The following is a 15,367-nucleotide window of genomic DNA, read 5'->3' on the forward strand; positions in this document are numbered from 1 at the left end:
TTGAGTTGCTCTCAAACCAAACAGAAAGATTTAAAGAAAAGAGCCAAGAAATCTTTCACCTGCACTCAGTGTGAAAAGAGTTTCTCAAGGAAATATAATCTTGAGCTTCACATAAGAGTTCACACTGGAGAGAAACCGTTCACGTGTGATCAGTGCGGGAAGAGTTTCACACAATCAGCAAACCTTAAACAACACATGAGAATTCACACCGGAGAGAAGCTGCACACATGTGATCAGTGTGGGAAGTGTTTCACAGAAAAAGTACAACTTAAAAACCACATGAGAATCCACACTGGAGAGAAGCCGTATGCATGTGATCAGTGCAGGAAGAGATTCTCACGCGAAACAAGTCTTGAGATTCACATGAGAATCCACACTGGAGAGAAGCCATTCACCTGCGAAAATTGCGGGAAGAGTTTCACACAAAAAATACATCTTAGGCAGCACATGAGGATCCACACTGGAGAGAAACCATACCCATGCGATAAATGTGGGAAGAGTTTCACGAATTCATCACACCTTAAGAGTCACATGAGGATCCACACCGGAGAGAAGCCGTTCATGTGTGATCGGTGTGAAAAGACATTTTCATGCAAACACAATCTTGATCATCACATGAGAGCTCATACTGGAGTGAAGCCGTTCATGTGCGATCAGTGTGGGAAGAGTTTCATGGACTCTTCAAAACATAAAAGACACATGAAGGTCCACACCGGAGAGAAGCCGTTCACGTGTGATCAGTGTGGGAACAGCTTTAAAGAAAAAATAGACCTTAAAAAACACATGAGGATCCACACTGGAGAGAAGCCTTATGCATGTGATCAATGTGGGAAGAGTTTCACAGATTCAGCGTACCTTAAGATTCACATGAGGATCCACACCGGAGAGAAACCATTCATGTGTGATCAGTGTGAAAAGAGCTTCTCAAGCAAACTAAATCTTGATCTTCACATGAGAGTTCACACCGGAGAGAAGCCGTTCACATGCGATCAGTGCGGGAAGAGCTTCACACAGAAACCACATCTTACGGGGCACATGAGGATCCACACGGGAGAGAAGCCGCACGTATGTGATCAGTGCGGGAAGAGTTTCACACAATCAACACACCTTAAAGAACACATGAAAATCCACACCGGAGAGAAATCATTCATGTGTGATCAGTGTGAAAAGAGATTCCCACACAACTATGATCTTACTGTTCACATGAGGATCCACACCGGAGAGAAGCCGTACGCATGTGATCAATGCGGCAAAACATTTATTGTGGCATCAGCCCTGAAGACACACCTGAGAGTTCATACGAAGGAGAAGCCGCATTCATGTTCTGAATGTGGAAAGAGTTTTTCACTGCTGCAAAGTTTAAAAGGACATCAGAAAATACATACTGGTGAAAAATCTTATATGTGCTTTGAGTGCAAGAAGACTTTTACTTCAGCAAACTGTTTAAAACTGCACCAGAGGATTCACACTGGAGAGAAACCCTACAAGTGTTCACACTGTGGCAAGAGATTCAATCAGTCAGCAAATCTGAGAACGCATGAGAGGATCCACAGCAGAGAGAAGCTGCACACATGTGATCAGTGCGGGAAGAGTTTCGCGTTTAAAAGTCACCTGAAGATACACATGAGGATCCATGCAGTGGAGAAACCAGATCAGCGCAGTCTGAGATCACGGTAAGTACTTCATCTTTATGTGCTGAGCAACAAATTCTCTGCTGTGTAAGTTAGGATATTAATAACTTGACATCTCAGTAATGAGAAACTGTCTCATAATAATGAGATACTTTCTCGTAATATTGACTCTTAATGAGATGCTTGCTAGTAATAATTAGATAATTTTTTGTAATAATGAGATACTTGCAATAATAATACTTTCTTGTAATAATGAGATACTTTCTCATAATAATGAAATAATGTCTCGTAATAATGAGAAACGTTCTTGTAACAACGACTTAATCTGTGCATGCACAGTGCAGACATGAAGGCATGCTAGAGACATCTGCTGGTCAAAGCCGTGGAAATACATGCTAAACCCTGCAAATATCACACATTATGCAAAACAGTTGTTTTCATCAATGTGTATTGTAGTGTAATCTATATAAACAAGTAACTATTAAAAATGATATTTTATAGCACTTACTTTTTGTATCAAGTCTTTAACAACACCAAATAGAATGGTGATCCATGGATTTTAAACGTTAGGGTTTTCATCACTTTTCATTTAACGTTTGTCTCTCATTTGAAATCTCACTTGATTTAATGTTACTTTCAGACCTGGTGGACGTGAACAAGAAAGATAAAACAAACAGGAGCCAAAAAATCTGTCACTTTCCCTCAGTGTAAAAACAGATTGAGATGTAAACGAAGGCTGAAGATTCACATGAGAGTTCACACTGGGAAGAAGCGGCTCAGGATTTCGCTCTGAAATCACATCTGAACTCATTCTGAAGAAAGAACATTTAACTGTGATCACCTGACGATTCACACAAAGGAGAAGATTCATTCTTAATATTACAGCAGAAAAGATACGGCGGTGTGTGTTTAAGTGCAGAGGAAGTCTTTTACTACAGATGATGAACTGAAAAGCAGCAGAAAAAAATCACACTGGAAAAAAACCTTTTAAGGAGAGCCGAAGAAGAGGCCATAACACATTTAAGAGAGACATGAATCTGATATTAATTATTAACTCATTCTTCATTGTTTTTCATCAGAACATCTAGTTTCTCTTCCACTTCTACTCTTCCATGCAAATACAAGATATATTTTCATGTAGCTTTGAAACTGGACACTTCTCTTCTTCTTGTAAGACCCGAAATGATCTCCCCATAAAACCAAACCTCAGGAGCGCTCACAAAACAGATGCCATGCAACAAAATCTAATCTGATGTTTGATGAGGCTGATGTTACCTCAAATTTATGGGCAGGATAGATCACACTGAAGGCGCCTGGATGAATGGAGCAGTAGGCACTTCATCGGTGATCTTTTGATTTCTGTCTATCACTGATTTAGCAAGTTGTAAGGGAAGTGACTAAGTAAACAATACATTTTATCAAAAGCAAGCAGTAGGCAGCAGATTTAAAGGTATTAGTTAACCTACATCCTCTGACTAAAATCAGACTGGCGAGTTTGTGATCTTGAGATCTGCGCTGGCCATGCGAGACTCAAATGTGGCATCGGGTCTGTTATGTCCCATTAGTTTTCCTTTGTCTCTCTCTCTCTCTGTCTTTCTCTCTCTTTCTCTCTCTCTCTCTTTCTCTCGTTCCCTGTCATTTTCTTAGGCTCAACTCCTCTGGACCGCTATTGGTTCAAGAGGCTGTCAGTCATCATTAACCTGAATGACGTCATCGTTCTTGTTGCCAATCCGGTCTATCGCCAGCGTGTAAAAAGACGCAGAGAGGAACACCGAGGAGGCAACTTGTGCTCTCCTGCTCTTTTGTGTTCTTTGTTAATCTGCCCTTTTGTGCTTTGTGACATCCTTCCTGGTTATAGTTTAAATTGTCATCTCGTTTATTCTTTTGATAATTTTCTTTTATGGTTTATTGTGGTTTGCTGATGATAATCTTCACTTTGCCCCAGGAGCTTTGGGACAGGTAGAATGTCATGTGACATACACGCTCCAACACCTAGTGACTTTTTATTGTATTAGATACATCAGTTTAGAAGTGAGCGCTGTTTTGTATCTTTTGTTTGGTTAAGTTCAGTATAGATAAGTTAGGGTGTGTAAACGCCGAAGATTTGCTTTCATTGTTTTTCTTTTCTTTAGTTAGGTTAGAGCTTGAAACTGAGTTAGGTTGGTTTTGTTCTTTTCTTTTCTTTAGCGCCACTTGTGTCCCTTTTCTCCTGTGGGCTTTTTTTTCATATTGTATGTGCTTTTCCCTTTTATTATTATTATTATTATTATTGGCATTAATAAAGTTATTTCACACTCTCCTTAACTTCTGTAAATAAATCACTTTCTTTTGGCAGACCTGGACTGGTGTTTTGTCTTTTGCCACCTGCATGACTGCAAAACTCATCACAATCTTAATGTTACTACTTCCAACCTAGAATTATGAAGTCCAAGAATTATGAAGTCGTAACATTTAATGGGGGCTCGTCCGGGATCAGCTCCAAATAGTTTTATAATTGTGAGGGTTTTCTGTGTATGTTGGTGGCAACTGACCATACCCTTGTTGGTGTATCGCGGCGACGTCCTTATGCGGATTCGTAAAGTAGCGCTCATCTGCTGGTTGTGTTTAACTTGCAGAATTTTATTACTAGTCCGTCATTAGAGCAGATTAATTTGAGTAGCAAGCAAAAACACGATTTTTTTTTATAGCTGATTACTACCAGATTGTTGTGGGTAAACTGTTCCACAAGTTCCACTGACTCTAGAGAGGGCGCGCGACTGAAAATCCGCTTGGCCCGTTTACAATATGAGGCACAAGAGAGAGCCCAAGCACGTCAGGCTGAGATTAATCTGCATCTGGAAGTATGCAGGCTCGAAATTGAGACTGACAAGCAGGTGAAGCTTCGACAGCTTGATCTGGAGGCAATGAAGGTTGCTGCCAGATCAGATGCGCAGCCGAACCCAGACCGGGGTCTAACCAACTCAGAGAAAGGGAACGAGATCAATAACGCGTAACCCTTACCATACAGGATTTTAGAAATTCATTCTTAATATTACAGCAGAAAAGATACGGCGGTGTGTGTTTAAGTGCAGAGGAAGTCTTTTACTACAGATGATGAACTGAAAAGCAGCAGAAAAAAATCACACTGGAAAAAAACCTTTTAAGGAGAGCCGAAGAAGAGGCCATAACACATTTAAGAGAGACATGAATCTGATATTAATTATTAACTCATTCTTCATTGTTTTTCATCAGAACATCTAGTTTCTCTTCCACTTCTACTCTTCCATGCAAATACAAGATATATTTTCATGTAGCTTTGAAACTGGACACTTCTCTTCTTCTTGTAAGACCCGAAATGATCTCCCCATAAAACCAAACCTCAGGAGCGCTCACAAAACAGATGCCATGCAACAAAATCTAATCTGATGTTTGATGAGGCTGATGTTACCTCAAATTTATGGGCAGGATAGATCACACTGAAGGCGCCTGGATGAATGGAGCAGTAGGCACTTCATCGGTGATCTTTTGATTTCTGTCTATCACTGATTTAGCAAGTTGTAAGGGAAGTGACTAAGTAAACAATACATTTTATCAAAAGCAAGCAGTAGGCAGCAGATTTAAAGGTATTAGTTAACGTACATCCTCTGACTAAAATCAGACTGGCGAGTTTGTGATCTTGAGATCTGCGCTGGCCATGCGAGACTCAAATGTGGCATCGGGTCTGTTATGTCCCATTAGTTTTCCTTTGTCTCTCTCTCTCTCTGTCTTTCTCTCTCTTTCTCTCTCTCTCTCTTTCTCTCGTTCCCTGTCATTTTCTTAGGCTCAACTCCTCTGGACCGCTATTGGTTCAAGAGGCTGTCAGTCATCATTAACCTGAATGACGTCATCGTTCTTGTTGCCAATCCGGTCTATCGCCAGCGTGTAAAAAGACGCAGAGAGGAACACCGAGGAGGCAACTTGTGCTCTCCTGCTCTTTTGTGTTCTTTGTTAATCTGCCCTTTTGTGCTTTGTGACATCCTTCCTGGTTATAGTTTAAATTGTCATCTCGTTTATTCTTTTGATTTCTTTTATGGTTTATTGTGGTTTGCTGATGATAATCTTCACTTTGCCCCAGGAGCTTTGGGACAGGTAGAATGTCATGTGACATACACGCTCCAACACCTAGTGACTTTTTATTGTATTAGATACATCAGTTTAGAAGTGAGCGCTGTTTTGTATCTTTTGTTTGGTTAAGTTCAGTATAGATAAGTTAGGGTGTGTAAACGCCGAAGATTTGCTTTCATTGTTTTTCTTTTCTTTAGTTAGGTTAGAGCTTGAAACTGAGTTAGGTTGGTTTTGTTCTTTTCTTTTCTTTAGCGCCACTTGTGTCCCTTTTCTCCTGTGGGCTTTTTTTTCATATTGTATGTGCTTTTCCCTTTTATTATTATTATTATTATTATTGGCATTAATAAAGTTATTTCACACTCTCCTTAACTTCTGTAAATAAATCACTTTCTTTTGGCAGACCTGGACTGGTGTTTTGTCTTTTGCCACCTGCATGACTGCAAAACTCATCACAATCTTAATGTTACTACTTCCAACCTAGAATTATGAAGTCCAAGAATTATGAAGTCGTAACATTTAATGGGGGCTCGTCCGGGATCAGCTCCAAATAGTTTTATAATTGTGAGGGTTTTCTGTGTATGTTGGTGGCAACTGACCATACCCTTGTTGGTGTATCGCGGCGACGTCCTTATGCGGATTCGTAAAGTAGCGCTCATCTGCTGGTTGTGTTTAACTTGCAGAATTTTATTACTAGTCCGTCATTAGAGCAGATTAATTTGTGTAGCAAGCGTGGGTAAACTGTTCCACAAGTTCCACTGACTCTAGAGAGGGCGCGCGACTGAAAATCCGCTTGGCCCGTTTACAATATGAGGCACAAGAGAGAGCCCAAGCACGTCAGGCTGAGATTAATCTGCATCTGGAAGTATGCAGGCTCGAAATTGAGACTGACAAGCAGGTGAAGCTGCGACAGCTTGATCTGGAGGAAATGAAGGTTGCTGTCAGATCAGATGCACAGCCGAACCCAGGTCAGGTCTCTAGTGGTGCTCCTCCACTGGTTGATTCATCCCAGAGTACGTTTGACGTGAGTAAGCACATTACATTAGTACCTCAATTTAGGGAGTCGGAAGTAGATTCTTATTTTAGTGCATTTGAGCGCATTGCTACTTCTCTTAGTTGGACTAAAGAGGTCTGGTCGCTACTTCTGCAATGTAAGTTGCTGGGGAAAGCACAGGAGGTTTGCTCTACCTTGTCATTAGAGGAGAGTTTAAAGTATGTGAAGTCCGCTATACTTTGTGCTTATGAGTTATAACATCAATATCCCACTTGTGTTTTAATAAATGTGACCTGTCTGGATATCCTTTAAGTACATATTGTATTGTGTTGTGTGATGCTTTATTACTGTTAGTACAGAAAAACAAATGCATTATGCTGTGTTAGCCACTTGACAAAATACTGTTTTCTCTGAAGCATGGTAAAAACAAGGTAGCCTACTCACAGTAAATCAAGAAAACGAGGTTCAAACAATAAGACTATACAGTGTTGAGCTATATAACAGAGATGAGTTTTCTGGGTCCCACTTTATATTAAGTGGTCTTAACTACTATGTACTTACATCAAAAAATAATTAAAATGTACTTATTGTGTTCATATTGTATTGCAAAACACTTTTGCTGCTATTGAGGTGGGATATGGATAAGGTTAGAGACAGGTTTGGTGGTATGGGTCGGTTTAAGGGTGAGTTAAGATATAACGGATGGGTCAACAGTATGATTATAAATGTAATTACAGAAATTAATTACAGATGTAATTACATGCAGGCATTTTTTTAAAATATAAGTACAATGTGAATACATGTATGTACACAATACGTGCATTGTACCAAATTATTAATTTATATAAGTACAATGTGAATACATGTATGTACACAATATGTGCATTGTACCAAATTATTAATTTAAATGTAAGTACATAGTTAAGGCCACTTAATATAAAGTGGGACCCTTTTCTCTCTATACATGTATCCAAACAGTTGCTCACCTGTCTAATAAAATGCATAACATTAAAGCGTCTTTGGTGTTTCCATGGTTTCCACAAAATAAAACCAGAAATCGAGGGTAACACTGGTATGACGTCATTGGCAGGCGACGCAATGACACAGTCTGTTACACTAGTTAAAATTGTTTATTTCTCTGAATTTAAACATTCTTGGAAACCTTTGGGATAATGTAAGTACACAAGTCAACAAAATGTATAACACTGTTCTAGTGGTTTTTGGATATTTTAAATCCAAAAAATCTTACATATTGTGCCTTTAAGTGTATTCACAGAAAACTGAAGCTCCAGACTATCCTGTGTGCAATAATTTTGATCTCGGTCAGATTTTATGATCAGATGTCCGATAACAGATAATATTAATACTAATACTAATAATATTTTAAAAATCATGAATATTAAATCACCATCCAGCATCTGATAAGACAGAGAAAGAGTTAAACATGAGACAAGATGCTAAAGATGCAGAAGCTCCACCCTCTTACATCACTTACCAGGAAGTGACTGTCTTATTTCTCCTTTCTGTCACACTGACTCTCTTCTCTACAGACAAAACCACAAAAATAATCAGGAATCAGTGGAGGATGAAGAGAAACGCTTTGAAGAAGGATTAAAAAAGTTGAAGTTTAGACTACTGGAGGTCAGAGTGAAAATGGATTCACTGTCTGCAGAAGAGCTTTCTTGTCCCGTGTGCTGTGAAATCTTTCAAGAATCCTGTTATTTTATCATGTAGTCACAGTTTCTGTAAAGAGTGTCTTCAGCAGTCCCGGAGAACAATGGAAACTCAGGATTGTCCTGTCTGCAGGAGAATATCTTCACATGCTGAACCTCCATATAATCTTGCGTTAAACAACTTGTGCGAGTCGTTCCTGAAGGAGAGAAATGAGAGACATTCATCTGAGGAGTTCTGCAGTTTACACAGTGAGAAACTCAAACTCATCTGTCTGGAAGACAAACAGCCTGCATGTGTAGTGTGCTTTACTTCACAACAACAAAACAATCACAAATTCAGACCCATCAGTGAAGTGGTTTCATCATATAAGGTAAGACAGATTTATATTAGATGATAAAAAACGTTTGTAAGATGTATATCATAAAAATGGCCGTACACAGGATTTTCTAAATACCATGGTCCCAAATATTATCTTTTTAGGGGGGTTGAGGGGGGGGGGTATCTTGTTCTCTCATAAAGAAGACAACTGTCTCCACCTACTGGCTTAACGATAGAAGTTGACTTTTGTACTATTTATTAATCTGCATGGAACATGAAAACACAGACAAAGTGGAGTGATGCAATCTTTGAAAGGGTTAGGTACTGGTGAAATATCACACATTCGAGGACCAGATTTACAAATATTTATCCAATAATACTTTTATGCTAATACATTTATAATAGGTGATTCACAAAAATACATAGGCTACAGGTCCATCTGTATGCATGATTAATCATTAAAAGAAGACGTTCTCGATTCAAACACACATGTGATCTTATTCTTAAATAACACCTATTCCACTGTCTATTAAACCTTTAAAATTACAATCACACCAGAATATTTAAATTGTTGTACCAGAGAGAGCAGTGCTTATGTAAGCTATATGGGTCTCATTCATGAAACTTGCGGAAATATATGAGTAAATTCAGAGTCATTTTCTCGTAAAACAGACCTTCCTAAAAAACTCTCTGCCGGATTCATAAATGCAATATACTGAAACCAAACCTGAGAAGGGAGTCCAGAAGATTCCACAGTGTTCCTGAGCACGTAACTTGCATAGCTGTAATTCATAGGCAGAGATTATTTTAACATTTTGCTCATATTGTGCATTACATATATGAACATATCACAGAAATTCCTGATGTCTTTTCACTTTAAATTCCAGGAGGAGCTCAATACAGCACTGAAGTCCTTACAAGAGAAACTTCAACACAAAGGAAACATTAAAGGAGAGTTTGAGAAAACATTTCAACACATCAATGTGAAAACTGAATTATTTTATTTTTTTTACATATTTGAAATTTGATTAGAACAGTCATTTTTATTTTTTAAACATGAGTTCAGCAGTCTCCATTCCAGTGGCAAGTCCCCTGAGAGGAAGCAGACGACAGGATTTGGAAAAATCGATCAACAATTACTAGAATGCATGTGTTACCGTCAGGTAATGCAGGTCCGTGATGAAATCCACTCCTAGGTGTGACCATGGGCAGTTGGGAACGGGCAGAGGAAGGAGTTTGCCAGATGCTAAATGGCGAGGGCTCTTTGAGATGGCACAGTAGAGACAACTTTGAATGAACCTACTCACATCCCTAGCCATGTTGGGCCACCAGAAGTGGTTCTTCAGAAGCGAGAGTGTGTTATTGGCCCCTGGGAGGCCAGTGCCCAGAGAAGAATGAGCGGAGTGAATCAAGGAAGTGCGCTGTGCTCTGGTGACATACTGTAATCCTGGTGGACAGCCCGGCGGAGTGGGCCTGGACGATAGGAGATGGTAAAGTTGAAGCATGTGAAAAATAATGCCCAATGTGCCTGACGGGGGTTAAGTCTCTTGGCATCTCGTAGATATTCTAAGTTCTTATGATCAGTGAGGATGATGAAAGGATGCTGTGCACCCTCCAGCCAATGCCTCCATTCCTCAAGGGCCAGCTTTGATAGTGAGGAGTTCCCTGTTGCCGATGTCATAATTTCTCTCCTCCAGGCTGAGTTTGGGGGAAAAGAAGGCGCATGGATGGAGTTTGGCTGGAATCCCCTGCTGCTGAGATAACACCGCTCCTACCCTGGTGGTGGAGGCGTCCACTTTCACGACGAAGGGTTTGTTGGGGTCTGGATGGATGAGGAGTGGTGCGCTGGTGAATACCTCTTTGAGTTGTTGGAAAGCTTCTGTGGCTGATGGTGACCAAGACAGAGACTTGGGCTTGTTCCTCAACAGACTGGTGTGTGGACAGGTAATGGAGCTATAGTTGTGGATGAACCGTCTGTAGAAGTTTGAGAAGCCTAGGAAGCATTGGAGTTCCTTGATGGTGGTAAGAACGGGCCAGTTCTTAATGGCTTCCACCTTCCCCTCATCCATCTGGATGCCACTGCTGCTGATGTTATATCCAAGGTACTGCACTGAGGATTGATGGAAGGAACATTTCTCAGCTTTGAGGAAAAGGTGGTATTCTCAGAGGCGTTTCAGGACCTTCGTAACGTGGTGGCGATGTTCGGCCATGCTCCGGGAGTAGATGAGGATATCATCTATGTAGACGAGGACAAACCGATGGAAATACTTCCAGAGCACCTCGTGCATGAAGTCCTGGAACACAGAGGGGGCGTTGACCAGGCCATAGGGCATAACAAGGTATTCGTAGTGGCCAGTAGGGGTCACAAAAGCTGTCTTCCACTCGTCCCCCTCACGTATCCGGTTGAGGTTGTAAGCACTGCGGAGGTCCAACTCGGTGAAGACAGTGGCTCCGCGGAGATGTTCTAATGCCGCTGGAACGAGGGGAAGTGGATAACGGAACTTCACCGTTATTTTGTTGAGTGCCCGGTAATCTATACAAGGTCACAAGCCTCTGTCCTTTTTGGCCACAAAGAAGAAACTCGAAGCAGCAGGGGACGTTGAAGGGCGGATGTTGCCTTGTTGTAAAGCCTCTTCAAAATACTCCTCCATGGCCTTCTGTTCAGGAAGTGAGAGTGGGTACATTTTCCCATGGGGCACTGGCTCACCCGGATGGCCGAACATGGCCGATGTGGAGGCAGCTGTGAGGCTTTCTTCGGGCAGCATTCTTCGTGCTGGATCGGACGTGTCTTTAGCTAAGTGGTTTTTCAGTCAACAACTAGAACTGGTAGATGGTCTTGTAGGCCGTAGTCGGGAGGTTGAGCTGGTGGCAGAGGCTCCCGGAGATGAAATTCTTCTGATTCATTAAGATGCCAGTACAGACATGCCTGTTTGGCCAGAGTCGCCTTGAAGTTGTGCGTCTTCTGAAATGAAGCTGGTTTGTTAAAAATGCAGTTCAAACCGTCATGCAAAACAAGGCTTCAACGTGCATTACCATGTTGACAAGGGCCCCCTCTGTAGAAATTGCATTCTGGCTTTTTAAGTAAAGTAAGTTTTATTTGTATTGTATACAAATACAATTAGAATTCATTTAGATAGGATGTAACACTATTTGCTTAAAGTTGTCTTGTGTTTGATGAGAAAATATATTTTTGTATGGTGTACCATTCATCAGTGTCTTCTCTAATATACACAATCACTATAAACTGACTTGACAGACAGTCATAACATAGTAACCTGATTTTGTAAATGTGGCCAATTACATTTGCATGAAGCACCCAGTTTGTACTTGTCTATAATTTAAAGAGCCCCTTGAGCAGAGTGTCATCGAATGTTTTCTTACTGCTTAAAATAAACGTTTTGGAGGAGGACTGTTGGACATTAAGTCCCTAAACTTAAACCCCCATTAAAATATTTAAAAAATAAATTGTAATTATTTATTATTGTAGTTGCACACAATAAAATACAAACTAGAATTTCATACATATTAAATAAAAACGAACAATTACTTTGGTAATTAAATAATTGGTCCATTATTGGACGATTAATTGAATAATCAGATAAAATCAGATAATTTTTTGCGGTAATATAAACACACCTAAGTGAACAACAGCCCTTAAAATGATTTAAAATATGTAGTTATATATAATGACAATGAGGCAATATTAATTGGTTCAAATAAAGTATCAAAAGCAAATAATTTTGTGGGTTTATTGAGCAAAACTGTTAAAATACATGATGTAATATACATAATATAAACAATATAATGTAAACAGTTAACTTGTATCTATTACGTACAAATGCCGGCAGAGGGCGACAACGGCCCGGCGATTGTGTTTGTTAGACTTTAATCCTTGGCATTTAATTCAAACATTTAATTGAAATATCCACTAAATCTTTAATCCAGGAGTCTCCAAACTCGGTCCTGGAGGGCCGCTGTCTATAGCAATTATAATATAGCATAGACTAGTGCTATCATTTGTAAACCTACGCTAAGACAGAATACAATGTTTCTAAATATGTGAATTATTGTTCATCGCGATTTCAGAATACAACGTTGAACCCTCTCGCTCTGAGTTTGCGTGTTTTAATGTCCACATGCTTGTTTAAGAAATTATAGTAGCATTTCTATCGTAAAGAAGTGGCCAAACATTAAATATATTAACATAACTCTGACTTCCTTACCAATTTATTTTAATTCCTTCATACTCACGCAATTATTTCATACTCGACATATTTCTACAAAATAATCAGCACACACAGAGGCCATGGTCTTCTTCACTTTATCACATTCACAAGAGCAAGCAAAGCAAACTATGCCACAATGTGCATGCTTTCAGTGCTACTGTATTCTTAGTATATAGCCTATTTAGAATTAGTGACTGCACCAATGAGAGGGACACAGTTTCACTAATAATTTATTTTGCACAAGGCAATACATTGTTTTAATTCTTTTGGTGTAACTGGAATACATAACACTTTAAAATCAACACAAATCCTCACACTAAACTGAACTATCCTCTGTCTGTTTGCATCTGTAGATTTCTTCTAAATTAAAACAAGCTGACCTGCATATTTAAACATAACATTTCAGGGGAAAAGACTCTTGATGCAAGTCAATAACTGGGGATGATACGCTTAAGTTATTTTGTTTATCTTATTTACAGGCAGTGCTTTGTCAAATGTATGCAATTTAAAGCATTTTAATTAGTTAACACCTTTTGCATATCAATGTGGCGATTGTGATGACGTTATTAGACACAAATTTTACTGTATTCAGCTGTAGTGTTCCCCATTAGGTACAGTACAGTACATTAGATTAATGAGTAGCCTGTATGACCATCATTTATTGCCTTTCAGCTAAACTTATTGCATTAGCTCACGAGTCATGCATGTTAGCAAGACACAGGTTAACTATATTTGTCTGCAGTGTAATTAGCTGTAAAGTCGAGGCACTGGTAGCTTAGTTTGTTCATCACCACTCACCTCCACACACAGTGGCAGCTGGCACACCTAAAAATAGATGCAAAATTATTTTTTTATAGTCTTAATAAAAAAACTTTTTTTCTAAACTTGGTCTATTGTTGTTTAGTTACTACGGAAGAGGATTAGGGCCAAGCAATAATAAAAAAATAAAACCATCTCGAGATCATTATTCTGTATTCACCTGTAGTGTCCCCCATTAGGTACAGTACAGTACAGTACATTAGATTAATGAGTAGCCTGTATGACCATCATTTATTGCCTTTCAGCTAACTTATTGCATTAGCTCACGAGGCATGCATGTTAGCAAGACACAGAATAAACTCATTAAATTACGAGAAAAAAACTCGTTAAATTGTGAGGAAAAGTCATAATAAAATGTTGAGAATAAACTTATTAAATTACCAGAAAACAGTTGTTAAATTGGGAGAAAAAACTGGGGAGGAGCGACTGATACGATCAACTGGGTTCGAGTCCGTCTTTTCCCAAACTCGCTTTTCTTCCTTTTCTCATCAAATATCACATCGGAAAAGTGAAAATGAATTGCTCTAAACTTGGTCTATTGTTGTTTAGTTACTACAGAAGAGGATTAGGGCCAAGCAATAATAAAAAAATAAAACCATCTCGAGATTAAAGTTGTTAAATTTCAAGAAAAAAGTTGAGATTAAATATTGAGAATAAACTCATTAAATTACGAGAAAAAAGTTGTTAAATTTAGAGAAAAAAACTCGTTAAATTTCAAGAAAAAAGTTGAGATTAAATGTTGAGAATAAACTCATTAAATTACGAGAAAAAAACTCGTTAAATTGTGAGGAAAAGTCATAATAAAATGTTGAGAATAAACTTATTAAATTACCAGAAAACAGTTGTTAAATTGGGAGAAAAAACTGGGGAGGAGCGACTGATACGATCAACTGGGTTCGAGTCCGTCTTTTCCCAAACTCGCTTTTCTTCCTTTTCTCATCAAATATCACATCGGAAAAGTGAAAATGAATTGCTTAACAAGTGTTTAATAATCGCTGTCTTTAGGCAGAGCTAATAATGATCCGTGCAGTGCGCTTCACACGAGTAGCGCTCTTCCGCTTTCGGTGCGCTAAAGAAATGGCAGCGCATATGAGTTATCAAATTGTTGTCACTCACGTTTTACTGATACATCTGGCCTAAAATTCAGTGCTGTCACCTTGTGTTGACATTGTGAAACTGCATGATTTGTAAATTAGGATAGGCCACATATAATAGCCTACATTTCAATAGACAAGCTGTGGGCCGTTTGAAATTCATCCACGGGCCGTATTTGGCCCGCGGCCGGACTTTGGACACCCCTGCCAGAAGCTATTTACAGTGAAAACAGTTATATGTACTATTTACACTAAGTGACAACAGCAGCATTTTAGATATGTGCTATTTACACTAAGTGAAAACAGCCATTCTATTTACGTTATGTAAAAGTAGCAGATCTTTGCAATATGTGTAATTAGTAGCTAATTAGATGCTATTTATACTTATAAATAGTGGCAGATACTATTTGCACGTCAGAATTGTTGTACATGAACAGGATGCAATAATAACATTGATTTTAATAACAATGATTTTATTTATTGAAATTATTAAATAGATGCTGCCTTATTGGGACAACAAAGCCCTCCATT

At 39.1% G+C, this 15,367-nt stretch overlaps 1 protein-coding gene across 1 annotated transcript in view; it reads left to right on the forward strand.

Annotated features, from left to right (window-relative positions):
• Positions 1 to 15,367, forward strand: part of LOC107728172 (zinc finger protein 721-like) — a gene marked incomplete at its 3' end in the record, with an annotated part of 61,396 nt that overhangs the window by 2,169 nt on the left and 43,860 nt on the right. The window contains exon 2 of the mRNA XM_016538267.1: positions 9 to 1,546. Coding sequence (XP_016393753.1) covers positions 9 to 1,546 — 1,538 coding nt within the window. The remainder of the gene's footprint in view (positions 1 to 8; positions 1,547 to 15,367) is intronic.

This window comes from Sinocyclocheilus rhinocerous, unplaced genomic scaffold, assembly GCF_001515625.1.
Source record: "Sinocyclocheilus rhinocerous isolate Xijiao unplaced genomic scaffold, SAMN03320098_v1.1 scaffold2956, whole genome shotgun sequence".
In the NCBI taxonomy this organism is placed as follows: Eukaryota; Metazoa; Chordata; class Actinopteri; order Cypriniformes; family Cyprinidae; genus Sinocyclocheilus; species Sinocyclocheilus rhinocerous.